This window comes from Sphaeramia orbicularis, chromosome 22 (assembly GCF_902148855.1).
Source record: "Sphaeramia orbicularis chromosome 22, fSphaOr1.1, whole genome shotgun sequence".
Classification (NCBI taxonomy): domain Eukaryota; kingdom Metazoa; phylum Chordata; class Actinopteri; order Kurtiformes; family Apogonidae; genus Sphaeramia; species Sphaeramia orbicularis.
In genome coordinates, this window is record NC_043978.1 from 23,553,987 (window position 1) to 23,581,808 (window position 27,822).

Here is a 27,822-nt window from a genome sequence, read left to right on the forward strand (position 1 = left end):
CGCTTCTCTTACAGGAGGATAAATCACTCCAGTAGCAATTAGGGTTCTCTGAGCACTTCCTTCGTACCTGTAACTTCACAGGCACAGTGTGGGGCTGAGGTCACATGTTGTAAGGGTTATACACTAAACAAGATGAATGGCACTGAAACAGTATATCCACCGGCCACCCTCTTAAACCCAAGAGTGCTAAGAGCTCAATAATCCTGGAGTATCATCATCTTCCAAACCATTTCACATAAAGTTTGGGGGAGGTTGGAGGATTATGACTCCTTGATCTATGGTATAGATATGTCTGATTTTACCTGTTTATTGCACAGAATGAGTGGGAAGGATAAGAGGGAATGCAGAGTACAACCAAACTGAGGGTGAATTATTATTTTTCCTCTCATTGTTTTACACAGGATATGGTTTTTACATTGAACATTGAGAAAGCTATAGTCGTTCACACCCTCATATAGTACACAATAAAAACTAGCGTCGTAGGTGTGTGTTTGGCCACATATAATGTTTCGTTATTGTTTTTTTTTTCAGTGATTTGAATTGCACCACTCAACGTGTTCAGAAACCAGCATCCATAAAGAGACTACATGCAATATTTACCTCCGTCAAGGAACGGCGGAGGCTATGTTTTCATCAGGGTTTGTTTGTTTGTTGGTTAGTTAGCAAGATAACTCAAAAAGTTATGGATGGATTTTGATTACATTTTCAGGAAATGTTGACACTGGCACAAGGAACAAATTATTAAATTTTGATGTTGATCGGGGTGGGGGGGTGGGTGATCTGCCTTGGCGGAGGTCTGCGCTCTCCGAGTGCTTTTCTAGTTTTACTGTTAAATATTAACCCATAAAGACCAAATGCTACTGTTGTGGCAGTTCTCTCTATTTAACATTTTTTAAGTGGTTTATCACCATTTATTACAACACTATTCTCTGTATTTTCCGCTTTTTAAATGAAAATCAGGTATTTTCCTATAATTTAGTCACTGATTATATAAATGTTCATAAAAGCTCAGAGTGAAGTTGAGGGTTAGTTTATCCAAAACAGAGAAAACTGAAGAAAATGTGACTGAACTGAACATAAACAAAGTGTCTCCATCCACTGTCATTGATCCAACTCCATGGGTTTTACCGGTGAATCAATGTTGTAGAAGATGACGGTGTTTCCACAGTAACTACGGAGCCTCTGAACATCCAAATGGATCATATCTGATGACCATGAAAAGATGACAAACTGTATTTGACACCAGTTATTTGCACGTATTAACAGGATTAATGAATAAGCAGTTATTCCACATTTTAGATCAGCCGGTGCTCTCAGTTACCAATGTTTGGGTACTTAAAGGTTACTAAACGATCTAGAAGTTTAATTAGAGTGTTAAGGATAAAGAGCTCTGAAGTGCTTCTAAAAAAAAAAAGCCAATGTATTGGATTGTAGAGATATGAACTGAATATATTCACACTGAAAGGCCGATAGATTTATGTGTCCACTAGAGGGAGTAGTGAGTCACTCAGCTGGTCTTTCATACTGAGGAAAATTAAACACAGGGCCTTTGTGTCATAAGGTGACCAGATGGGATGAGAACCATAAAGAAACAACTTCTAGAGTCAAAGTAAGTAAATACATTTTATTTATGGAGTACTTTTTGTCACAAACTGCTATACAGTGCAAAATACTTAACATACCATTTAAAAATACAATAAAATACAATTAAAATACGATAAATACATAAAGTGACTGTGATAAAAGCTACAAACACTGTTGTCATTTTCACCACTGGAAAAAGCTCTAAATGAAAAGAATGGTGTGTGATGCTAAAATCCTGTTTCAGTTTGATTATGAGGCTGATGAAGGTATTTATATATAACATCAAACATGATTTTTGATGATTTTAAACAGCATATTAGCTGCTGTATGATAGTTTTTGTTTTTTTTACATCATAATATCATTTTCATCACATTACCCAGCCCTTGATTTTTACACATTTTTATAAGATACTTCAAAAACCTGCTCATAACCAGGATACTCTAGTAGTCTATGTAAATCCACTGTGACAGGCACAATACAGAGCAATAAGGAACTGCAAAGAGCAGTACATTAAAACACAGCTAGAGATATAGAGACTAATGAAAGCATATTTCATCACCATTGAGGGTTTATAAAAGGCCCACCACTCCGCTCACCACGATCCGCTAATCTGGATGTAGAGGATTTGTGGAGAGTAAGATGGACAAGGGAAATTAAGGCAGGCACATTTTACCAGATCATATTGCGATGATTTGTTAATAAAATGCAAAGCGACGGGCTAGATGTGAGACAGCGACTAAAGCGTGGCCGTGATTTAGACTTAATCCGTCATTATCCCGACTTTGAAGTGACCTCGCTGTGCATGTTCCCACTGTGACCCAGAAGCACACTCACAGCTTCTTCATTAGCCAGGATGAAATAGAAGCACAGCACATACGACTTTGATGTCCTGTCCTGTCCATACGCACACATAGACCTAAAGGCATACACATATATAAACACACACTCACACTCACACACACACACACACATACACAGGGCGTCCACACTCACAGATATCCTTATCACAGACCACACTGAGACATGGGAAAACATTATGCTTTTTAATCAATTATGCCACTCACCTTTGGGGCAGCACATTCATTACATATGATAGCAGCAGCTAAGGGACAATATTCCGATTGCGTGCTGGGATTGAAATGAAAGAAATTGTATGGTTAGAGGGTAGACAAAGACTGCAATTTTACTCAGCTGAACATCTCAGGCCAAATTTACATATGTGCACACAAAAGGGCTATACCGCATACGATTTCACTGATATAATTTATGAGTGCCTGGTGATTTATCATGCTTAGATCACTGTAGAAATCAAGCTCACATCTCTTAAAGAGATCCGTGCATGCTGCCTGTAAATGATAGCTGTTATAAAAGTTTATCATGGCAATGAAATGGGAGGAATCAATTAAAAAGGCACTGGTTGCCGTCATGCGAAATGGTGCACAATCTCTGAGGTAGTAACTGGTGGAGGAGTTGACAAGATTGAATACATGCAGAACATAAAGGTGGGTGACAAATTAAAGGAAAAAACAAGATAATCAGTGTTCTGAGCAGCGATTGTACAAGTCTGTGAACTCAACTAGAGGGATAAACACATCACCTGTGTTTTGATGATAGGGATCAGGTGACAGTCAAAGCTTTCATGCTTCACATTATTTTCACACTTATAAAACTGGTCAGTGAACTCCTGAGTTCTGTTGTTGTCATCCTGAAACAGCCCACTCTCAGCAGTTTTTTATTTTAATGTTTTTGGTCATCTATCTACAGCTCTGGGAGAAAAAAAAAAAGAGACCACTACAAAATTACCACTTTCTCTGATATTATTATTTATAGGTATGTGTTAGATGTGAGTTAGTGTTGTCAAATGATTAAAATGTGTAATCAGATTAATCACAGAGTTGTTGTGGATTAATTTCGATTAACTGCGATTAAATTTCATTCATTTTTAATCCATATTAATCGCGTTTCATGTTGCATGAACAAACAGACTCAAGAAAGAAGGGAATATATATGTACTTAATGCGTTTGTCGCAAGTTGGGCGACATGTTAGCCAAAGTGCTAGCAGAATCCCAGACTAACATATGCTTCATGTTAATGTGGTATTTGAAGCTGGAAGTGCTTCGGTGAAAAGAAAACTCTTTCCTGCAGAGTGTGTATAATACTTCATGTTGGTCGACTGTTCCGTCTTGGTTTTTTTTGTCCTCATATTTCCATCCAGAGGGTCAACGTGCTGTTTAGTGTCTTCCATCTTTATGGGTTGGTTCTGCTGCCTGTCACGACCGGATCGACAGCCCATTTGTGCATGCGTGACAGTAACTCTACCTGAATTGTGTTAACAGAGACGTTCAGAGTCATTATGTGCTGCAGATGGATTAATTGCGCTAAAAATTTTAATCAGATTAATCATGATGATGGATTAATCTGCATTACCGCATTCATTTTGACAGCCCTAGTCTGAGTAAAATGAACATGTTTGTTTTATTCTCTAAACTACTGACAACATTTCTCCCAAATTCCAAATTAAAATATTGTTATTTAGAGCATGTATTTGCAGAATGTGACACATGGTCAAAATAACAAAAACGTTAAGTGTTTTCAGACCTCAAATAATGCAAAGAAAACAAGTTTATATTCATTTCTAAACATCTTCCTCCAGAAGTTTTCAAAGTGGGTTCAGGTCTGGAGATTGGCCTGGCCATGGCCTGCATCTGGTGGTCCGTCATCCACAGCTTTATTGACCTAGCTGAGGCCAGGAGCATTGTCCTGATAGAAGAACCAGTCCTCAGAGTTTGGGAACACTGTCAGAGCAGAAGTCCAGTAGTTTTAATAGTTATTTTTGGATTCCAATTACTTTTGCGGTACTAATAACACTGTTTTTGCCCATTGTAAGAAGATAGTGATGGACACAGTAGTGGTGTTTATACTTCTCTTTTTAAACCCATAAAGACCCAAACAACCACTGGCGACCAACAGCATCTACTAATATAAAATATTTAATACCTGTTGATCCACTAATCCTATTAATACATGTAAATAATTGGTGTAAAATACAGTTTGTCACCTTTTCATGGTCGTCAGATATGACCCATTTGGATGTTCAGAGGCTCTGTAGTTACCGTGGAAACACTGCCAACATCTACAACATTTGCAACGTTACATTACAACGTTTTTGCACTAGTTATTGATATCTTTGATGAAAAATTCACTTTTTCTTCTGCTTTCTGTGTTTTGATATAATAACATTGAATTTACTCTGAGTTTTCATGAACATCTAAACAAAATGTAGGAAATTAAGTATAAGAAAATACATGATTTCCAGTGAAAAATGCAAAATACAGAGGATAATATTGTAATAAATGGTGATAAATCACTTAAGAAAGGTTAAATAGAGAGAAAAATTCATTTGGGAACTAACACAAAAGTAGCACTGGGTCTTTATGGGTTAAATAAGACATGGATCAGGTGTTTATTAAGTAGAATAAGGTGTGCTTGTGTTGCATTTCAACAGACACAGGAATGGAATGGCTGTCATATATGCAGACATGCTGATTTCACAGGAAATTGCAGTGGTCTGTTAATTTTTTCCAGAGCTGTGTGCATGACGCAATGCTGGTCTGTGTTAGAAACTAATCAGAATGTTCCAAGGAGTGAAAAGTATTAGTAAATGAGATGTTTTAGGCACTCAGAATGTTCATAAAAGCATCTAAAGCATCTTTACAGGACGTCTATAAAAAAAAAATATATAAAGAAAAATTCAAGGCTAGAAATTAAATAGCATGAATGATTTAGCAGGTATTTACAGGGGACTTCTATAAAAATCCAGACCCTTTCAGATGCTTCAGTGAGGAGGAGGAGGAGGAGAAGGGTGGGGGTGGTGGTGGTGGTGGTGGTGGGGTGTCCAAAATGTAATTGTGAATCCATTCTACATATGCTCACAAGTAGCAATACACCAATTTCCATTAGTTTCACGTAAATATTGACTTTTATATTAATATTGGTCATATCCTGAGAAAGAACACATTATTTAAGAGTACTTGAGAGAATTTAATCTGAATTACTTCCTTTTTTTTCAGCTTTGCAACTAAAATGCATAATTTCTTAGTTCCGCTCACAGACAGTGTTCCACAGTGGTTTGGATAATTCTGCTAAACACGTTGTTTAAAAAGTCAGATGTATCTAAATGTGTTTGGGAGGTTGACCAAAAAATCAGGGTTGAAATGGAACACTAGATCAGAGCTGTTTCTCTTTATTAAAAAATGGCAAATAGTACAATCAGAAAGAGAAGCAACCGATTAATCGATTAGGTGCTTGAAGCGAATGCAAAAATTCACGATTCAATTAATCATCTCGAATTGATTGAGGGGAAATATTCTATCGCAGTTTTCCTGAATTGAAGCTTCTTCGTGCGTCACAATAAGCGTCCGTGTGAAACACAACAGTGGAACCAAAGTTTAACAGCAGAGAAATGCAGGAAACAAAGCTTTGATTCTGGAGAACTGTGGTCGAATGATTTTTTTTTTTTTTTTTATCACTTTGAGTCGAATAATCGTTTCAGCTCCACAATCAAAGTACATATGTAAAAGAAATTGTACATAGTAACTGCAGTATCACTATGTGTACGGTTGTAAAATTTCATTTCATGTATTTATTCCAGTCTAAATGATCGGAAAGGAGCGGGATGAAGAAAACGTATAAAACCTGCCCCTTTCTTAAAACACCTGCTAACATCAGATAAGTTGCCATTACAGCTACTACAGTAAAAAACAGTTTACATGATAGTCCATGAAAATAAACAAATCCGAAATCCATAAGTAAAATTATGTCATTACATGTTTTTATAAAGCTTCTTGATTCTCTCCTTATACGGCCTCTTCAACTGGAAAATATTTTTACAGCTCTTCTATTCTATTGCCAAAGAAAAAATGGAATGAGGCTCATACTTTGATGCTCTCTTTTGGACAGAAATGCCTGAAACACATGAGATGCATATGATCTTTACATACAAAACACTATATTTATTATTCTATTTTTGTGAAATTTAAAAAAAAAAAAAAAAAAGGGCAGTGTGTGATATTTACTCCCATCAAGTGATGAATTACAGACTACAACCGAACCCCTCCTCACTGTCCTCTATAATATCCAATAAACCACAAAAGTCTTTCAAGAGAGTGTTTGGGTTGTCTATCCTGCGGATTTTGGTGATAATAAAAAGAGAAAAAGAGATTTTTTTGCCATCAGCCACCAGTGACACAAACCATCTACAGATATAAACAAATATAATACCTGTTGATCCACTAATCCTATCAATCCATGTCAATAATTGTTGTAAAATGCAGTTTCTCATCTTTTCATGGTCGTCAGATATGACCCATTTGGACATTCAGAGGCTCTGTAGTTACCGTGGAAACACTGCCAACATCTACAACATTGATTCACCAGTAAAACCCATGGAGTTGGATTAATGACAGTGAATGGACACGCTTTTTTTTTTTACATTCAGTTAGCAGATATCTTTGCTGAAAAGATAACTTTTAATTCATTTCTCTCTATTTTGATATAATCAACTTTGAATTGACTCTGAGTTTTCATGAACATTTACATGACCAGTGAATTAGATATAAGAAAACACATGTTTACACCAGAAAATGAAGAAAAGCAAACTACAGAAAATAACCCAAAAAATGGTGATAAATCTGTTTGGAATGCTAGAAATAGAGGAAAAATTAATTTGGGAGCTGCCACAAAAGTAGCACTAGGTCTTTATGGGTTAAATTAGGGTTAAAAAACAAACAACAAAAAAAACTCTGCAGCTTTCGTCCCCAATTTTTCATCAAATCTGTAAAACTCGAGTCATAGCCTAAGTATCACGAATCTGTAAGTCTTTCTGTGATTATGCAGAATGAATCTCCTCTCTCACAATTTGTTGACTCCATCACAAGCAGTCTGTTTGTTTACACAACAAGCTGGTAGGTCACTCAGGCATTTTTGGAAATTTGCCATGAAGTGCATTGTGGGAATGGGAATTCCACGCAACCGCAGTATGACCACAGCAGCAACAAACACGGACATGGCTTCATTGCTTCTTGATGCTGCATGGAATTCCAAAAAGGCCTGAGTTTGGTTTTGATTTCTTATATAAACAAAAGGACTGCTTGTGATGGAGTCAACTTTGAAATTGTTCACCATGAGGGAAGTGATTCAGGTTCGTAATCAGGGAAAAACTAACGCATTTGTGATACTTAGGCTATGACTGGGGTTTTACAGATTTGATGAAAAACTGGCGACAAAAGTCACATGCACACTGAAAAAAATGACTGTAGAATTAACACCTAAAAGTTGTAAAATTGCAACATAAAAAAACTTTAAGTGATAATATGATGCAAAGTTGTTTATTTGAAAAGATTTTTGTGTTAACGATTGAATCAAATACAGCTGTAGTTTTTACAGGAAGAGTATGTGAACAAAACCAGATTTGTATGTAGAAATGATGTATTTCTATTGTTTTTAGAAAATAAAACTGTAAATTGAAAAACAATGTGGTGCTGTTTAAATTGCAAGACCATAATGTTGAAATAACGACATATTTGCTTTTTTTTTAATATATATATATATATATATATATATATATATATATATATATATATATATATATATATTTTTTTTTTTTTTTTTTTTTTTTTTTTTTTTAAGTTATAAAAAAGTAAACAATTAGCAATGTAACATTTTAAATTTGTAAATTAATGGGTTGGTAGAGTTGGTAGAGCGGCTCGTTCAGTAACCAAAGGGTTGGTGGTTCAAATCCTGGCTCTGACTGTCCATATGTTAAAGTGTCCATGGAAGACACTGAACCCTGAATTGTTCCCAGTCGGACCTGGTGGATTGGAAAGTGCTTTGGACACCATGAAGGTGTAGAAAATGTGCTAAATAAGTGCAGTCCATTTACCATTTAAATCTACATGTTTAAAATGTTAAATCTACATGTTTAAAATGTTAAATCTACATGTTTAAAATGTTAAATCTACGTGTTTAAAATGTTAAATCTTCATGTTTAAATGTTAAATCTACATGTTTAAAATGTTAAATCTACATGTTTAAAATGTTAAATCTTCATGTTTAAAATGTTAAATCTACATGTTTAAAATGTTAAATCTACATGTTTAAAATGTTAAATCTACATGTTTAAAATGTTAAATCTACGTGTTTAAAATGTTAAATCTTCATGTTTAAAATGTTAAAAGTACATGTTTAAAATGTTAAATCTACATGTTTAAAATGTTAAATCTACGTGTTTAAAATGTTAAATCTACATGTTTAAAATGTTAAATCTACGTGTTTAAAATGTTAAATCTTCATGTTTAAAATGTTAAAAGTACATGTTTAAAATGTTAAATCTACGTGTTTAAAATGTTAAATCTTCATGTTTAAAATGTTAAATCTACATGTTTAAAATGTTAAATCTACATGTTTAAAATGTTAAATCTACATGTTTAAAATGTTAAATCTTCATGTTTAAAATGTTAAATCTACGTGTTTAAAATGTTAAATCTTCATGTTTAAAATGTTAAAAGTACATGTTTAAAATGTTAAATCTTCATGTTTAAAATGTTAAAAGTACATGTTTAAAATGTTAAATCTTCATGTTTAAAATGTTAAATCTACGTGTTTAAAATGTTAAATCTACCTGTTTAAAATGTTAAATCTTCATGTTTAAAATGTTAAATCTACATGTTTAAAATGTTAAATCTACCTGTTTAAAATGTTAAATCTTCATGTTTAAAATGTTAAATCTACGTGTTTAAAATGTTAAATCTACCTGTTTAAAATGTTAAATCTTCATGTTTAAAATGTTAAATCTACATGTTTAAAATGTTAAATCTACCTGTTTAAAATGTTAAATCTTCATGTTTAAAATGTTAAATCTACGTGTTTAAAATGTTAAATCTTCATGTTTAAAATGTTAAAAGTACATGTTTAAAATGTTAAATCTTCATGTTTAAAATATTAAAAGTACATGTTTAAAATGTTAAATCTTCATGTTTAAAATGTTAAAAGTACATGTTTAAAATGTTAAATCTTCATGTTTAAAATGTTAAATCTACGTGTTTAAAATGTTAAATCTACCTGTTTAAAATGTTAAATCTTCATGTTTAAAATGTTAAATCTACATGTTTAAAATGTTAAATCTACATGTTTAAAATGTTAAATCTACCTGTTTAAAATGTTAAATCTTCATGTTTAAAATGTTAAATCTACATGTTTAAAATGTTAAATCTACCTGTTTAAAATGTTAAATCTTCATGTTTAAAATGTTAAATCTACATGTTTAAAATGTTAAATCTACATGTTACTCTGTAAAAATGTTTACAGATGGATGTGTTTTTTACAGTATTGTTCTGGAAACCACAGCTGCCAGTTTTTTTTTCCATAAAAACAACAGGATTTTTTTTTTACAGTGCAGCTTTACACGACAGCACATGAATGAAAGTGAGGAACAGGGTGAACTCAAGTTTATTCTGAGGTAATAATTAAAGAGAGATTCCCATGTTTAGTTGATTGTACACTAATGATTAACAACACTTATGAATAATGAAATAATGAATAATTAGACTTCTTATACACTCATTCAACAAGCTTAACATCACACCAACCAAAGCTTATTCCCCCACATACATATATGTATAAAATACAGGATAGCAGGGAAAAAGCGGAACAAAGTTACCGATATGTGAAGGGAAATATAGAGGTATGAGTACATAAGAGGAACAACTGTTTAATAATGCTGGGTTTAACAGTAAATGTAATTATATAAGTTTCACTTCAACATAACTTTCACTTAACCAACAACAAAAACTAGTCTAAATTATTTACCTCTGTTAATGTAATATTTACAGCAAAGGTTGATTAAAAGTGAATTAATTAATAAATTACAAAGGCATAAGTGGTTGTGGGACTGAGAGGACTACGGAGGACAGACTGTTCTACTCTGTAACAGACGGATCCAAAATTGCTGTTGATTTGTTAGAGTTTATTTGGTTTAAAATGAGACTCATGAGAACCCAAGAACTGAACTTGAACCTGTTTTTTGTTTTGTTTTTTGCCATTACATACTTAAGATACTATCCTCAGGGCTGAACTTTTTGACGAAGCTGGACAAAAATGCTTATTTAAGTCCATTTCCAGCAGTCTAATTTTATTCATTCTCATTGGCGTTAAAGGAAATCCACAATATAACAGGAAAGGACTTACCATTTGATTTTATCGTGAATTACTTGGGTAACCTACCACACGAGATGAAGTAATCTGACTGATATCTTTTGTTGGTACTATTAGGAGGGGCAAAAAAAGCCATAACTCAGAAATAGTTGTGCAAAGATCCACCAACACTTGTGGACTGGACACATGTTGTGAATGAAATTTATGACATGGAAAGACTGACCTTCTCATTAAGACTCATTATTGATAAATGTCAAAAGTATTGGGGAAAAATGGAATGTGTACATTAATCAAAGACATCCTTGAACCTGTATTATCTTATACTAATTTGTCCTGAACCTGTCTGTATTTTGTTTGGAGTTTGAACCTGGATGCTCTAATTCAGGGGTGTCAAACTCATTTTAGTTCAGGGGCCACATTCAGCTGAATTTGATCTGAAGTGGGCCGGACCAGTAAAATAATAACATAATAATATAGAAATAATGCCAACTCCAAACTGTTCTCGATGTTTTAGAGCGAAAAAAGTTAATTTGCATTATGAAAAGGTTTACATCTACAAACTATCCTTTCAAACATTGTGAATAACATGAACAAACTGAAAAAAGAAGTGTAATTTTAACAATACTAAGCCTCAGTTTGTCATTTACACATGTACGTTATAACTTACAGATCACAGTGGATCTACAAACACATAAAACATTAAGTAACAGGCAAATTTTTGTTAAAATTGTACTTCTTTTAAGACATTTCAGGTTATTCACATTTTTTGCTAAATCATTACCTCCGCCAAGGAGGTTATGTTTTTGTTTGTTTGTGTGCAAGATAACTCAAAAAGTTATGGACAGATTTGGATGAAAATTTTAGGAAATGTTGATACTGGCACAAGGAATAAATGATCAAATTTTGGTGGTGATCGGGGGTGGGGTGGGGGGGCACTGATCTGCCTTGGCGGAGGTCTGCGCTCTACGAGTGATTTTCTAGAAAATACAGCGCAGACCTCCGCCAAGGCAGATCAGTGCCCCACCACCACCACCACCCCCGATCACCAAAATTTAATCTTTTATTCCTTGTGCCAGTGTCAACATTTCCTGAAATTTTCATCCAAATCCGGGGCACTGATCTGCCTTGGCGGAGGTCTGCGCTCTCCAAGTGCTTGTAGTACAATGTTTTAGTGTAATTACCTGGAAATATTTACATTTACAAAGAGAAACATTTGGAGTTGTCATTATTTCTATGTTATTATGATCGTATTTTACTGGTCCTGCCCACTTGAGATTGAATTAGTCTGAATGTGGAACCTGAACTAAAAGGTGTTAATATTTTAGTGTAATTTTTGCATTTCACAAATTCATCCCAAGGGCCGGACTGGACCCTTTGGTGGGCCGGATTTGGCCGCATGTTTGACACCTGTGCTCTAATTGTTGTGGTCTGTCTTTATTTATTTATTCATTTTTTTGTTTGTTTATTTTGTCTATCATAAAATGTGGAGATAAAAATAAAATATATAAAAAAAGCTACTATTCTCAGGGCTGAACTTTTTGATGAAGCTGAACAAAAATGCTTATATAAGAGCATTTCCAGCAGTCTAATTTTATGTACTCACTATATTAAATCAGTGCAGAAACCTAAACGCAGTTTTTCATCTCTCGCTGATGCCAACTCATCTTATATTTGCCGCTGAAGTTTAAAGTTACTTAAGATTTACTGTATGGAAATGTAAATGCACTGTAGGTTTTCTTAAAAAAAAAAAACACCCTCCTAATAAGAAAGGATCCATCTGCGTCTTTGGCACACAGTCTGTTAGTCCACATCCCCTCACAAAAAAAGGTGTGAGCGCCCATGCGGTTAGCTGTGCAACACGCATTTGCTGCATGGTGTAGAATCAGAGCCCTTTCCCCAGGCAATGGCCCGACAGGCCAGACAAGCAGGCCGGGTGTTGAAGTGTGAGCCGGGTACACAGAGTAACAACGGGGCCATCTGCCCTGGGAATGCACACATCCATCTTACTAAGGACAGCAAGTCTGGGAGCAGATAAAGGAAAACAAGGGGAGGTGGGAGAGACGGAGAGTGAGGGGAGGTAAGAAAAAGGGACAAATAAAAGAAGCGGCAAGGAGAAAAAAAAGACAGATAATATAAAAAGAAAAGGAAAAACAAATGTGTACTCGCCTGTCTTTTTTGCTTGCACAGTGTAAAAGATGGTGTAGGGTGAAGGGGGGTGGGGCGGCGGGGGCAGTAAAGAAGCAAATGAGTGAAGACAAGGTGAGAGTAGAGAGCAGAAAGTAATCTAAACTGGCTGCACCATCTACACACTGTGAGAGCTAAACAAATTGCACACTATGCATGTTTTTTTTCTTTCTTTCTGCTTTGATTATTTACGGGTTCATAAAATTCTAAAATGGACATCCTCCAACCTCAGCAATTACAGATCAAAGTTACATTTAATTACTGTAGCGTAACACGGAAACTTAAACAGTTAAGCCAATGGTTCCCAACCTTTTTTGGCTCGTGACCTCATGTTAACATCAAAAATTTCTGGCAACTCCAGAAACTGACTGTTTTGACATTCAAAACAGAGACATTTTATTGCAAAATATAATTTGTTTTTGATCATGTAATAGTTTGCTATACTATGTTGCAAATAACCCTTAATTTAGATAACATTTAGTCTATATAATGTATATTATTATGGACGGAGGCAGAAAAGCCAGGTGTAGATTACTGCACAAAGTGAGAATTTTATTTTCCTTGGTCAGGATATGTACCAGAGGCGATTTCTCATAGACTGCAAGGGAAGCTTGGCTTCCCCTAAAATTACTCAAATTAAATGGTCAAATTTGTACGGTTGTGTTGACATTTCATTGACTACAAATGTGTTAGAACACGTTCATCTCACAGACGAGTTTGTTCAGAATCAGCTTTATCACAAATCAACAGACTGGATGTTGTTCACTTCTCATACATTCCCGTTGCGCTGTTTTCTCATTCGATCTCTGCTCAGTGCATTTGTCTGTAGACGCTCAGCGTCCATGCACTTCAATGGGACTGAGTGGAACAGTTTTTTTCATTGCCTCAAAACTGGATGGTAATTGGATAAATGCCACGATGTTGTCCCGCCCCCAGACGCTCGGCGTCTCTGGGGGTGAATGGAGCTGTGGGCGGACCTCGGCCGGGCTGGACGCCGGGCTTCCACGTGCTGATTGGAGGATCGGTCGAAAGGCTGAATCCCATTTGATTGACAGCTATTTTTAGATCTACTCTTTCACTGACACAGTTCAGTTTAATACCGTCGCACATTCTGCTGTGAAATCGAGAGAGAAACCACTACGAAATTACTTGTTCATTTCTTGCACTGTAAATAAAACACACTCATTGTACTTCCTTGTTTCAATTTAACATAATTTCATTTCTTGTTTCGTTGGTACGATAAGGTTACTGACCATTGTCTTAAAAAGGAACGGAGGGACGAATTTATGTTTATATAACTTAACTTTTTTTTTTTTTATATAAGCTGACAATGAGCTTCCCCTCTCTAAAAGATGAGCAGCCGCCACTGATATGTACAGTCAGTCCAGCTTGGATTTACAAGGCTGACAATTAACACTGAACAAACAATAACTCAAACTATGAATTATGAAAGAGCTGCAGCATCTGAAACTGACCACAATGAACATTTGACAGATAAACAGTACCACAGTGCTTCAGTTTCAGCTTCACAGTTTGTCATGTCTTTTATGTATTGGGATTGTCTCTCTCAACTCACTATATATTTTTTATTAGTAAGCTTTTTATTTTTTATTTTTTTATCAATTATTCGAAATTTCAGGCAACCCCATTCGAATTCCAAGCGACCCTACGTGGGGTCCCAACCCCAAGGTTGAAAAACACTGAGTTAAGCAATGATAACAGTTCATGCGTGATTACATTACATCACATTAACCCTTTAACCTCTGAGACATTATTCCAAGTAAAGGTGCTGCTGTGAATTAGCGTCTGTTTCAGTGTCATAAAAGCTGCTGTGAGTATGTGTTTGTGTTCCTTTTCTTCAGTGGTTTTGCTTTAGGGTATGTTTAGGATGTTGAACATGAACTGTGAACTGGAACACACTGAATAACAAGTGTTTGAATTTTGGCCCAGTAGTTTTTGTCTTGGGGCTCTGTTTTTCTAAATCAGTCCAGCTGCTTTTTGACACCTGGTTGAACTCCAAAAAGCAGTTACATGGTGAAAACTCAGCAAAAACAGCAAAAAAAAAAAAAAAAAAAAAGAAAAGAAAATCACCACAACACTGCGAACAATAAAAACCAAAAACGACAAGGAAAATAGTGTAAAAAAAAAAAAAAAAAAAAGCCTAAACCGTCTATTTTTATAGACTATAGCTATAGCTACTCTTGATGTAAAAAAAAAAAAAAAAAGGCATCATTAAACAGGCACTGCTGATAGTTTTGATAGCTTGTTAGCATCACTAGGACACCTTTCAGCTTCTGTCTGTATCAGTTTTTGTCAAACTGGAGCGGTATCCAGTTTGAAACATGATTGACAAATGCAATAACTGATCACTGATCACTGATCACATTTCATCAGACATGACATAGATGTGATTCTGCTCAACAACATGAAAGCTGGGAAAAGTGGCTTCACTTTTCTGTAACAGCATGAAATTAAGTCTGGGTATGTTTTTTATATTTGTTCAGAAGCAACAAAAAGGGAAACAATGACCTAACAGGTAAGTTAGTTAACGTTATTGGTTATTAGAAACCAAATAAGAAACTCAATACTTTTATTAACACGTATATTAGGATAGATAGATAGATAGATAGATAGATAGATAGATAGATAGATAGATAGATAGATAGATAGATAGATAGATAGATAGATAGATAGATAGATAGATAGATAGATAGATAGATAGATAGATAGATAGATAGATAGATGTAGTTTAGGACATACAATAAAAATAAAATACAAGAATAAAAAAACAAATATAACAATGAACACTATACATAACAAGCAGTGCCAGGCACAACAAACCCCGCCCCTCGCATGTATTGTAGTTTATTTTGGCATCAATCCAGCTAATCTCATCATGTCTATGCATGTGCTGATGTCAGCATATCAGTTGTCTCTATATATGTGCCAAATTTGAAGTAAATTTGAACAAAATTGATGTTCTATTGACATGTGAAATTTTGCCCATTAAAAGTAAATGGTAGGGAAAAAAAATATTTTAAAAATTCATTAAAAAAAATTTACTTTGTCCTGTTTTTTCCAAAATGTAATGAGATCTGTTCTGCGTCACTGGCAATCTATGAACCCTATTTGGTATGAATTCAACCAATAGTTTTGCTGCTACAAACATTTGAAATTTCACCCATTATAAGTAAATGGGAAAAAAAAAAAAGATTTTAAGGATTTATAAAAAATTTGAATTTTGACCAATTTTTCCCAAAATGTAATGAGATCTATTCTGGGTTACTGGTTATCTATAAACCAAATTTGGTATGAATTCAAGCAATAGTTGTGCTGCTAGTGTTAACAAACAAACACACAAATCGAACCAAAAACAATACCCCTTGCCTCTCCTCCTGGGGGGCGGGGTAAAAAGAAATACAACATAAGTCAACACTATTCTGACACTTAATTTTTATTAGTTATTTAAACTTTTTGTTACACAAAACATAAAGAAAACAAAACAAACAACATTCGGCGATAGATAACACTGGTCAACAACAAGTTTATTGTTTAAGTTTTTTGAGCTGATTTAGGATCATTTTGGTGTGCTGAATCCAAAAATCACATTAATTTTGCTCAATCAGGTCAACTTTCTGAACTATGCTACATATTGGCTTTTTAACATTTTTGCTTACATTTATGGGCATTTTCACATCATATGATACAAAATTATTTCATATTTCTTGCAATAAACAAGTTCTGAAGATTTTACTTTAGCCAATTTATGACTAATGTTTTTTTAATATTACAGGTGAATGAAATGGCTTCAACTAGAAGATCTTGCAGAAATAAGCCCGACGTATTCTGCTACAGTTTGTAACACTTAATAAATACATCCTGTTAGAAAATGATTTTTTTTTTTTCTCTTAAAACCTATTTTGGGTGAGAACTATATAAAAAATCAACTGATAAAGTCACAAAAATGTAATCAATATTGTGAGAAGATCAAATTTTTCAAAATCCAATTAGCAAAAAAACCTGTCCTGATTGAGAAAAACAGATGTCATTTTTGGATTTAGCGGTGCAAAATGGTCCTAATTCAGTTGAAAAAACCTAGACAACTTGCAAAAAACATTTTTTTTGTAACCCAGTGTAATAGTTTCAATCCAAAAGCAAAGTAGTAATAGTAATTGTTATAGTCATGCAACAGCAAACAAGTTACTTTATATAATCAAATTTGTGCAGCAGTTCACACAACGCTCTCAGGACTACATAATAAACTACACATTAATTGTCTTTAAAGAAACTAACCCATTTGTTCCACCTTCTCATGTATAGATCAGTTTGTAGTCTCAGCATAAATGTTAATCTCTCCATCCTGCGAATTTCATCCACCACTTTCATCCAGTCCTCTAGCACCGGTGGCTCAAGTTTAAGCCACCTTCGAGTGATTGGGTTTTTTTTGCTGTAGCACCAAAAATTTTTAGGAGGTTTTGTCATTTATTGTCAAATCATCAGGAAGATCTCCTAACAAAAGTGGAAGAGTGGGTTGTTGTCATTTAAAACCCAAAATCTGTTCTATTTTTGTTCCAACATCTTTCCAATAAGTTGAAATTTTCGCACAGGACCAAAAAAAAAATAGAAGTAAACACTATTCATAATAATAATAATCATAAGTGTTTGCTCCTGGAGGATTCTGTTGGGTTTCTGTAAATTGGCTTAGAGTCTGGCTTTGACCAACTTTATATATAAAGTGTCATGAGATAACTTTTTTGCTGCGATCTGGCGCTATATAAATAAAATTTGATTGATTGAGTGATTTGATTGGTTTTCCCCTGTAAGTCGCTTTGGAAAAAAGCGTCTGCCAAATGCATAAACATAAACATAATAAATTAGAAGAATAGAAAAGGTCTGGGTAAAGAACCTGGATAATAACTGTAATGTGCCGAAAATAAAACCATAAGGTGCAAAACAAGCTGTAATATTCAGAATGTGAGTGTAAAAGGACATTAAAGTGTAAATAGATTTATGAGCACACACATCAGACACTATGAAAATATGAAAATGAACATATAATAATTTTTTAGAGGTGTCCTACAGCCTACTAACTAACTAACTAACACTTACTCCAATCGCCTTAATGTAAAGCCTCTTTGTTTCATTCATGTTTTATCACCTGGCTGTCTCCTTTCTTTTTTTAACTTTCATTTTGGCCTCGTATCAGGAGGACAGCGGTACGTCTCAGCTCCCACCGTCACGCCTGCTCCATAACCATCTGGGTATGACTCTGAACTCTGCGGTCAGCACTGTGGCTGCAGTGATATCATCTTCCATTCTCCATTTGTTTTTATTTTTAGACCATTTCCTCATCACTGTATAATCAGTATATATGGACCCACTGATATAGCACTCTTCTCTCTGGCTCCCTCCCCTCTCTGGCTCTACATTACCTTATCACACTGAGAGCTTTTAGCTGTGCTTCCAGCCATTAGCTTTAGGCAGCGGGAAGCTACCAGGCTGAAGCAGAGAGAGAGAGAAAGAGAGAGCGAGAGAGAGAGAGAAAAGTGGCCTCCTGGTGGCTCTGGATGATGTCAGCGGTGAAAAGGACTTTTTATAACACTACCTGCCCCTGTTGTGTATGCGCTAAGAGGTGCAGAGCAGGTCTGAAGGCATGTGGGACTTTCTATAAAATAACCTTCCACCATTTTCATTTCACTTATACAACATACAAAAGTTCACAGTCCGTTGTGTCCTTTATAGCCTGTGACGGGAATATGCTTTAACCAGTCTGTACAGGGCTCTAAAATGTTAGCCACAAATACTGTCCAAATGATTGTTATACAAGACTGCAATAATACTGGAACAGCTCCCACGTCCTACGTTTTAAGAGAAGCTTTTTCAGATATTTTCCCACTCAAATGTCAGGGAAAAAAGTGTTGCCATTGTACGATTTGTCATTGAAATACCAACTTTATTGCGGTTATTCAACGGGCAGGAGGTGGTCGTGGTGAACAGCAGAGTTACAGAATCCAGGGCTTCGTTACTAGAATCCTGGCTCCCTGAGTTTTAGATTGCCGCTATAAAAATCCTTAAGTTAGGGTTAAGAGGAGATCAATATTACCACTACATTTTCAGTCATTTTCATCAAATTATTGTAGACATTTTCCATAACATGATTTACAGGGGTGGAGATGGATGGATGGATGGATGGATGGATGGATGGATGGATGATTATGTAGGGATGAGTGGGTGATGATGGATGGATGGATGGATGGATGGATGGATGGATGGATGGATGGATAGGTGATGGATGGATGGATGGATGGATAGGTGATGGATGGATGGATGGATGGATGGATGGATGGGTAGGTGATGGATGGATGGATGGATGGATGGATGATGATGTAGGGATGAGTGGGTGATAATGGGTGGACGGATGGATGGATGGATGGATGGATGGATGGATGATGGGTGGGTAGGTGATGGATGGATGATTATGTAGGGATGAGTGGGTGATAATGGGTGGACGGATGGATGGATGGATGATGGGTGGGTGGGTCGGTGGGTAGGTGATGGATGGATGGATGGATGGATGATTATGTAGGGATGAGTGGGTGATAATGGGTGGATGGATGGATGGATGGATGGATGGATGGATGGATGGATGGACGGATGGATGGATGATGATGATGGATGGACAGACAGACGGATGGATGGATGGATGGATGGCACAAAAACAGTCATACCACATCAATAAATAAATAAATGCAGAGTATAAGTAGCTAAGAATAAGTTACATTAAAAAGAAAGTACAATTAAAAAACAAAATGTGTTTCCTACCCATCACATAAAAACATAAAAGCATCAAACATCACTTTTTTTTTTTTTACTTTTTAACCCAGAAAGACCCAGTGAAAACATCAGTGCTTCTAGCTTTTATCACTTTGTCACCTTCTCCGACCCTAATAGTTGTTTCTTAATAGTTCTCATCCAATCTTAAGTAAATTTTATTTATAGAGCACTTTTCACAGAGTCACATAGTGCTTTACAATGCAAAATACAAAATAAAATACAGTTAAAATACCATTAGAAATACAATAAAGTACAAATAAAATATGATAAATACATAAAGTACAACCAGTTTGTAGCAGCCCTGGGTCAGTTAGGAAATTAAAAAGCCTGCATGAACAGGAGCGTCTTTACATGTTTTTAAAAGTCTCTACAGAGTCCATGGACCGTAGGTCACATTCCGGTTTTCCTCACTATGGGAGACCAGAAGAGGGACTCAATACTCCCTCTAGTGGACACAGTCTATGAGCCCATTGATGTAATTATATTCTCTTAATATCAGTACAATTAAATACACTGGCATCTTTGACATAACTCTACAGCTCTGTATCCTAAACCCTTTATTGATAATTTTAGGTGATTTTTTGATATTGGCATATGAATGTACAGGGTGGGGAAGCAAAATTTACAATGAACATTTAGTTGTTTTTTCTCAGCAGGCACTACGTCAATTGTTTTGAAACCAAACATATATTGATGTCATAATCATACCTAACACTATTATCCATACCTTTTCAGAAACTTTTGCCCATATGAGTAATCAGGAAAGCAAACGTCAAAGAGTGTGTGATTTGCTGAATGCACTCGTCACACCAAAGGAGATTTCAAAAATAGTTGGAGTGTCCATAAAGAATGTTTATAATGGAAAGAAGAGAATGACTATGAGCAAAACTATTACGAGAAAGTCTGGAAGATACTATTAAAGAAGAATGGGAGAAGTTGTCACCCGAATATTTGAGGAACACTTGCGCAAGTTTCAGGAAGTGTGTGAAGGCAGTTATTGAGAAAGAAGGAGGACACATAGAATAAAAACATTTTCTATTATGTCAATTTTCTTGTGGCAAATAAATTCTCATGACTTTCAATAAACTAATTGGTCATACACTGTCTTTCAATCCCTGCCTCAAAATATTGTAAATTTTGCTTCCCCACCCTGTAAATACTGAGAAATGGGTGAAAAGTATCACGAGGTGTTAGAAGTCCAAATATTCAACACCTGCTTGTATAATAAATGTAAAAGTATAACGCATTTTGTAATAAATTAGTTGATTGATTTCCCTAAAAACAGTACAATATGAAACTGTTTTGGCTCAAGATCGCAAAAAAAAAAAGCACAATGTTAACATTTTTTGCTCTTTCAGTAGTGTTGTACTTGTTGGAGATCTATATTCTCAGCATCAGTATATACCTGTAAGAGTGTGGCTGAACACTTGAGCCTGTGGCCAGTATTCACAGTAGACTGGGTGATTTACCATCGCTGTGAGAACAGTTGTTCAGAAGCTTACTGAAGCGTTTGAGCTGGTCGGAGTGGCCGCCATGTGAGACGACCGGCGTGTTATTGACAGCTGGCCAGCCTCCTGCCCTCCACTCGAGACTTCTAAACCAAACAACAACTGGATACACTGAGGTGATCTTCACATCAATATGAATCAATTATTCACATATTTGTGCTGACTCGCGAAAAGCTGCATTTCACGAGTGCTAGACTGACATGCATTTTGTACGAGGGGGAATTGAGGGAACCCAGCTATTACCCCGCGCTTGATCCAATGCAGCGGCGTTGAACTAACTTTCGCGCTGTCACAGCGTGAAATAGAACTGTGATTAAGTGGGTCAATGATTCTTATTGTCTGCATCACAGCCATTAGCTTTTATGGAAGAATACATCATGTGCACCAGTTCTATATTTGAAGTAACATGCAGAGAAGACTGTTTTATTCATTTTCAGATTTCTTTCAACACAAAACTGAGGTCAAGCCTTAAACTTTTCTGCATACTAAGTGCACTTGAACTGAATACATAAGTAGCGAGGAATATTTTTGTGTGGGCGCTTCAGATATAGTACATGCTGGAGAGGAAGAAGTGGCAGTAGCGATACGGTTGTAGTTACACAAGCTGCTGCGTCTAGTGGCTTTGGCAGTACTTGAGGGAGATGTAGTTTATTATTCCTTGTTTAGTCAGCCTCTCAGGACTTTTTCCTTGAAGTGTCTCATGTAAAGTATAAAGTACAGCGCCACTACACTTTGTTTAATATGAGCTTTGCTTTAGTATATACCATCCCATGCTCCCTTTCTGTTTCCCTCCCTCATGCAACATAGAAATATTAAAGCCGTGCCCTGAGGTCAGCTCCAACAGCCCTCGTTCTCCCCATCACGATGCCCTTGTGTTCTTCACAGCCACTGCTACGAGAGGGAATGAGCTGAGGTTTTTTTTTTTTTTTTGATCCACTCCAATATCATTAAGTTATTAGTTGATTTCAGTGGATTTAATCAGCATAGTAATTCCCCTCCATGGGATGATAAGTCTCTCTCAAGAGCAGTTACACCGTCCACTACGCCTGCTGATTAGACACAAGCTCCCAAAATAATTCATCAGAAAACTGCAAAAAATAATTTATCAAAAGTGCTTCGCACAAAACCCGCTCAGGACCTTTGCTTCTTAATAATTAAACTCTGCAATTAGGCATCTTACCATGCGCTCAGTGTGAGGCTCCATGTAATATTCATAGCCATACATAATTATGCAATATATTCACTGAAATAAGAGGCCATATATTCACGGTGGGGCTGTCAAGAGGCAAGACATTTTTATTTGGTTTATAACACTGTTTCATCTTATACATGACCAGCTGGCTTCTGGAGACACGGAGAAAGCGAGAATGTCTGGTCCTTAGTAGTCTGACACTGTATTCTGTGGTTATGGTTAATAGAGGAAAGGGAAAGAGAGCTAGAGAAGTGAGGGAAAAAAAAAGAAAGAGTAAACAATGAGTGGTGATGCACTCAACATGGGAAACATGAATATCAAAGTCTATCTACTGGACACAACAAAGATATACCTTAGATGTCATCATATATATTGACCGTGGATTCAGTCAACAGAAGATGCAGAAAGAAAGAAAAGGCATTAAATTACAATGGAGTCGAGATGGGCTGCTTTCTCAGGATGTATTCTGTGATAAATTATACATAATGTTCATCTCAGCATGGTAAAGAACTATAGAAAAAAAATTGGTCCCGAAGCCCTTGATGGTGCCAGAAGAAAATAAGCAGCGGTCTACAGTGGACACACTGTGGACAAGGCTGGCTTTCATCTTGAGACACAGTTCAAAGCTACGGGCTACGCATAGAACAAACTGGCAATCAAAGCTAATGTGTAACTGGGCAGTGGTGCACTTCACAGCGCCTGTCGTCTTGAGTGCGGTGGAGATCACACGCAGACGCCTCTCTCACATCACAATGGCTGATTTTCAACACACACTCTTCGGGACTTATTAGCTTTCACCATGTAAATGTAAAAAAAAAAGAGAGAGAGAGACATATTGTTGCTGCCGTTTGAAGGCCTTCTCTGACACGTATATGATGTACCATAAGAGAAGAAAAGCATACATTTTCCTCTAACTTTACTGTCGTTAACAAAGGCTCTCATTCTACTTCAGTGGAGCTATCCTCAAGGATTTGCTTTTTCCCTCAATAAAAATTCTACAAGGATGGATGATTTGCGACCGGGTGCTAATAACAACACAGCAGCCATTCAGCTATTTACAAAGAATGTAAAATATGTAACATAAGTTCTATTCTACTGGAACAGCGATGCAGTGGGTGAATGGATCCGACACAGGCCATTCACCTCAGACACCAGCATTCACTTCCACTAGGAGACTGTTTTTGTGTGTGAGCTTTTGTAGATTTTTGTTGATGCACCAACTGTGATGCCATAATTAATGTTATTTCCTGCTTCTTTACATTGTTGAGCTGTATTTATTTTCCTGTTTGTGCTAAGGAGGCAACTGTTTTAAAATCACTCAGGCCTTCATTACTGTACACCTATAATGCCAAACGTATCATATTTGGTACATGAGTTTTGAACCCCTCTACATGGTCAGTGTGATATTTTTTGTCTTGAAAAACCTGATGTATACAATTAGATACATGCAATACACAGATAATCCATCAGGGGGGAGGTATTCGTTCACCAGAGGCCTTTCCAGTGACACTACAAGACTGTCATTAATGAGGAAGGAGGCAGAACTTTGCCAGTGTTGAAAAGGAATTACCAATTTGTTTGACATGTTTGTGTTATATTATGTTTTTGTTTGTTCAAAAATAATAATATTTGAGCATTGAGACCTGATGTATCAAATATGATACAAAATATAAACTCATACATGGAAATTGATATTTGAAAAAAAATGTTTTTGGTTGTTCAGAAGGACCAATAAATGCTCCAGTTTCAAAGAACAGAATTTTTTTGTCAGTGATTTAATGGTTCAGGCTTTACAGGGTTAACTGAACATAAATAAATCAAATGAAGCAATGTTTTATAAATCACACCTTTTCAGTAAATATTGTCTTTTTGTTATATAGTGTGGTGTTGTTGAGTACTATTTGCATTAAATCTGGAACAGTTTTCAATAGAGACTGAAATAGACTGAAGTGAAATGAATTGAACAGATCTGTGAAATGACGTCCTATTTGCCAATAGCTGATATCAGTTGTCAAGGCCAATATCAGGCATATTCAGATATTACACGTATATATCCCGTAGTTTTTTATTTATTATTATTGCTCTTTGTTATATTTTTCTTTTATATTTTAATGGTTTTTTTTTTGGAATCTTCAGTTTCCAGTTAAATCCTCATGGTTTGGGTTAAAACAGCCATTTTCACAATGTTATCCTGTTAAGCCCTGGACCATTTGTTTCCAGTTGGAATCATTTCAATGTAACAACAAAACAATGGAATAAACCCTAAGGAGAAGTTTCATTCAAATAAAACCATGTTATGATCAGAAAACAGCAAAAGTAAGACAAAATTCTTAATGATCGCTTCATAATGCCACCTTTATTTTTGCTCCTCGTCTTCTCAATCGGTGAGTTTGATCAGTGGAGGAATAATACCTGTACTGTTGGATCTGTTTATTGTTAGCTTAGCAGTGTAAAGTTTGTCTCATTGGTTTGTTGTTTTATTAAATTATTCAGACTATTGGCTTGTTTTTGTTATTTGCCCATTTAAGCGCCTGTTGTTTGGACTGTGTTCTGTTTTCCAAAAAAAATCAGCTTTGTTGAGCTTATAGCTGAAGTTCTTCTGGTTACATGGATGTATAGATTCTGTATATTGCTTAAAGCGTCACGTAGTGTTACCATGGCAACACAGATGCAACTGTGACTGCCTCCGTTACCGGGGGCAACCGGGCTGAAAAGGCTAATATCATGTAGTAGTAACAAAGCTCAGAAAGAAATTTGTGAACACTGATTCATATCCAGCACTGGTTTAAGCTGTTGATGTTCAGCTGGTTTTTTTGCATGAGTTATTTTTGTTGCTGTTTGTTTCCTGACTTCTGTCACTGTTTATGTATTTTGTCAAGTGTTTGGTCTTAATGCTGCTCTGTCATACTGTTATTGTTTTTAGTGTTTTTTCTTAATTAGTGACAAAGTCTGCATATTAGCTACTTTAACTACAAATCCAAATACAGTGGATCAGGTGCATACTTTTAACAATATCTATATTTATCATCCCTGTAAAATAAAAATAAACAAACTGCATAATTGGCTCCAGACACCCAGGTGCAAATAGCATCTGACTAATTTATATACATATGTCTGATAGTGAAAAATTAAGTGAATCTACATACGCTGTTTGCGCAGGAATTATATATTATTTGTTTTAGTAACAAGCTGTTAGAATCTGTTATAACATAGAACATACATATGTCTATGTTTCATGAAACCTACTCTCTGTGTAGTCTGGGTAATGATTTATGTATCTGAGATTAAATGTTAATGATATAACCATTCAATAATATTACTAGTACATACCTTATAAATGAATGTAATGCAGATCAAAGCAGGGATCATTAATGTTTCATTTTTCTAGGAGAAAAAAAAAGATAAAAAGGATATTGTTAATACATTGCATACACACCGATGCCCGACGATCACTTTAAGACTTATTCAACTCTGTGATAAACAAAACCATCGCTGTCAAACGCTGCAGAGCAAAACAATGACCTTTTAGTATATGACACAATTTTAGTGTCAGTATAATACAGATGTGATTAACATAAATAAGAGTTAAAGTCAAATAGGCGTAAAGGTCGTCACTCAGGACTAGTCCCGGGTCCGCGAGGTGATTTACAACAACTTAATTTGACTGTGTGGAGTAATTTATCTGCGACAGAGCAAGCCATGCAACTCTCTGCGTGTAGTATGCACATACTGGCGACAATATGCCATGACTGCACACATCTCATATCTACCCAATCAGTCAAGATGCTTTACAACTTCTGTCAAGGGCCCTAACAGTTCTCATAAATTACAAGGCCATTGTACATGGTGCCAATAACTTTTGAAGGAGAATCTCAGCAAAACTGAACCCAGTAGTATCTCTTGGAAGTCAAGATGGAAAGCCCCTGATAAACTATATGAAAGAGGCAGGGCCCGTACTTTGTTTGATGGTGGATTTAGAGTACTTTTAGTGTACGTTCAACTGAAAAAAAAATCCCTTTTGAGGATAACAACTGTCCCAGATTTTGACATTTTGATGCAAAGCAGCTGGCAGGTTTGATTCTGTTAGAGATCACTTGCATTTCCTTTAACATCCTCTGCAGCTCTCCAGTTATGCTTCTGCATCTGTGTCATCTGTAGATTCAGTGTGACAGCGAGACAGTATGAAGTATGAATCATGTAGAAGCGTTCCTAAACAGCAGCAACAATATAATGTGATGGGCACGGAGGGAAAAAAAATGAGTATGTTGGTCTGAAGTCTGCAAGCAATAACATGCTGTGATTTATTTCAAATGCCCCCTGCTGTGCCCATTGAAATTCTGTTGGGAAATCACAGCCGGTACAAGAGTGTACAAGGCTGTATTATGACCTCAAGCACTATCAATATGAGGATAATTGAAACAGAATACATGTGCATACATAAAAATCATGTACATGTGTTTGAGAAAAGAATGCAGATGTGAAGCGGTGTGTGTAGAGGAACTTTCTACCCAAACATCCATGTGTGTTTGTGTACTTTAGGATGGATGACACGTGAGAGAGGTGGGAAGCCTGCTGTTAGCGCGGATGCAGTGATTTTCTGGTGTCACACTGACATAGCGAACCACAGATTGAAGGGCAGACGGTGATAACCACCTGCAGGGATTCACATCCCGTTCCATTTAGTCACCTCTGGAATTTTCACAAGGGACAATAGAGGATGTTGGGAAAACACAGCGAATGGGCCTCACTGCCAAAGCCTGTGTTTTGTAGGCAATTAAAATGAAATTGCTCGAACCATCTGAGAGGCACATTCCTCCAACAAAGGAAAATGTCAAGTTTACATCATTGCTTCGGTTTGTATTTTAACACCATATTATTCGCCTTTTCCCCCGTAATCAAACAATGCGGATGCCGGAATAAAATGTTGCCAATGTACGTTTCTGCAAATCACAGACACATGCGACATATAATATACATTTCACATCAACATTTCATGATACATGTATATCCATGTTTTTTTTGTGTTTTATTGGCTCATCGTGCCTGTAATAGGACTGTAAATAATACCAACAACAGCCCAGTGATAGTTTGTTTACTGTCATGGAGGAGAAAAGACAGAATATAATATAATAGAATAGAATAGAATAGAATAGAATAGAATAGAATAGTCATTGTAAAATTGAAATGGATTGTGGATATTAACTTTAGAGTTGACGACTAATCGGAAACTAAACCTGCAGGAGCTGAAATCGTGTAAAAAATGTCAGATTTTCTTCCTTTTTCCAGGTCTCTATCCAGTGTCCTAATG

The 27,822-nt window shown here is 35.9% G+C and overlaps 1 protein-coding gene across 1 annotated transcript in view; it reads right to left on the reverse strand.

Annotated features, from left to right (window-relative positions):
- Window positions 1-22,823: 22,823 nt before the first annotated feature.
- The window catches only part of dcdc2c (doublecortin domain containing 2C), a 32,730-nt gene continuing 27,731 nt past the window's right edge, over window positions 22,824-27,822 (reverse strand). Inside the window, exons 11-12 of the mRNA XM_030125958.1 lie at window positions 25,845-25,898; window positions 22,824-23,305 (exon numbers count right to left, since the gene is read on the reverse strand). Of these exons, the coding sequence (XP_029981818.1) occupies window positions 25,891-25,898 (8 nt within the window). The 3' untranslated portion in view covers window positions 22,824-23,305; window positions 25,845-25,890. The remainder of the gene's footprint in view (window positions 23,306-25,844; window positions 25,899-27,822) is intronic.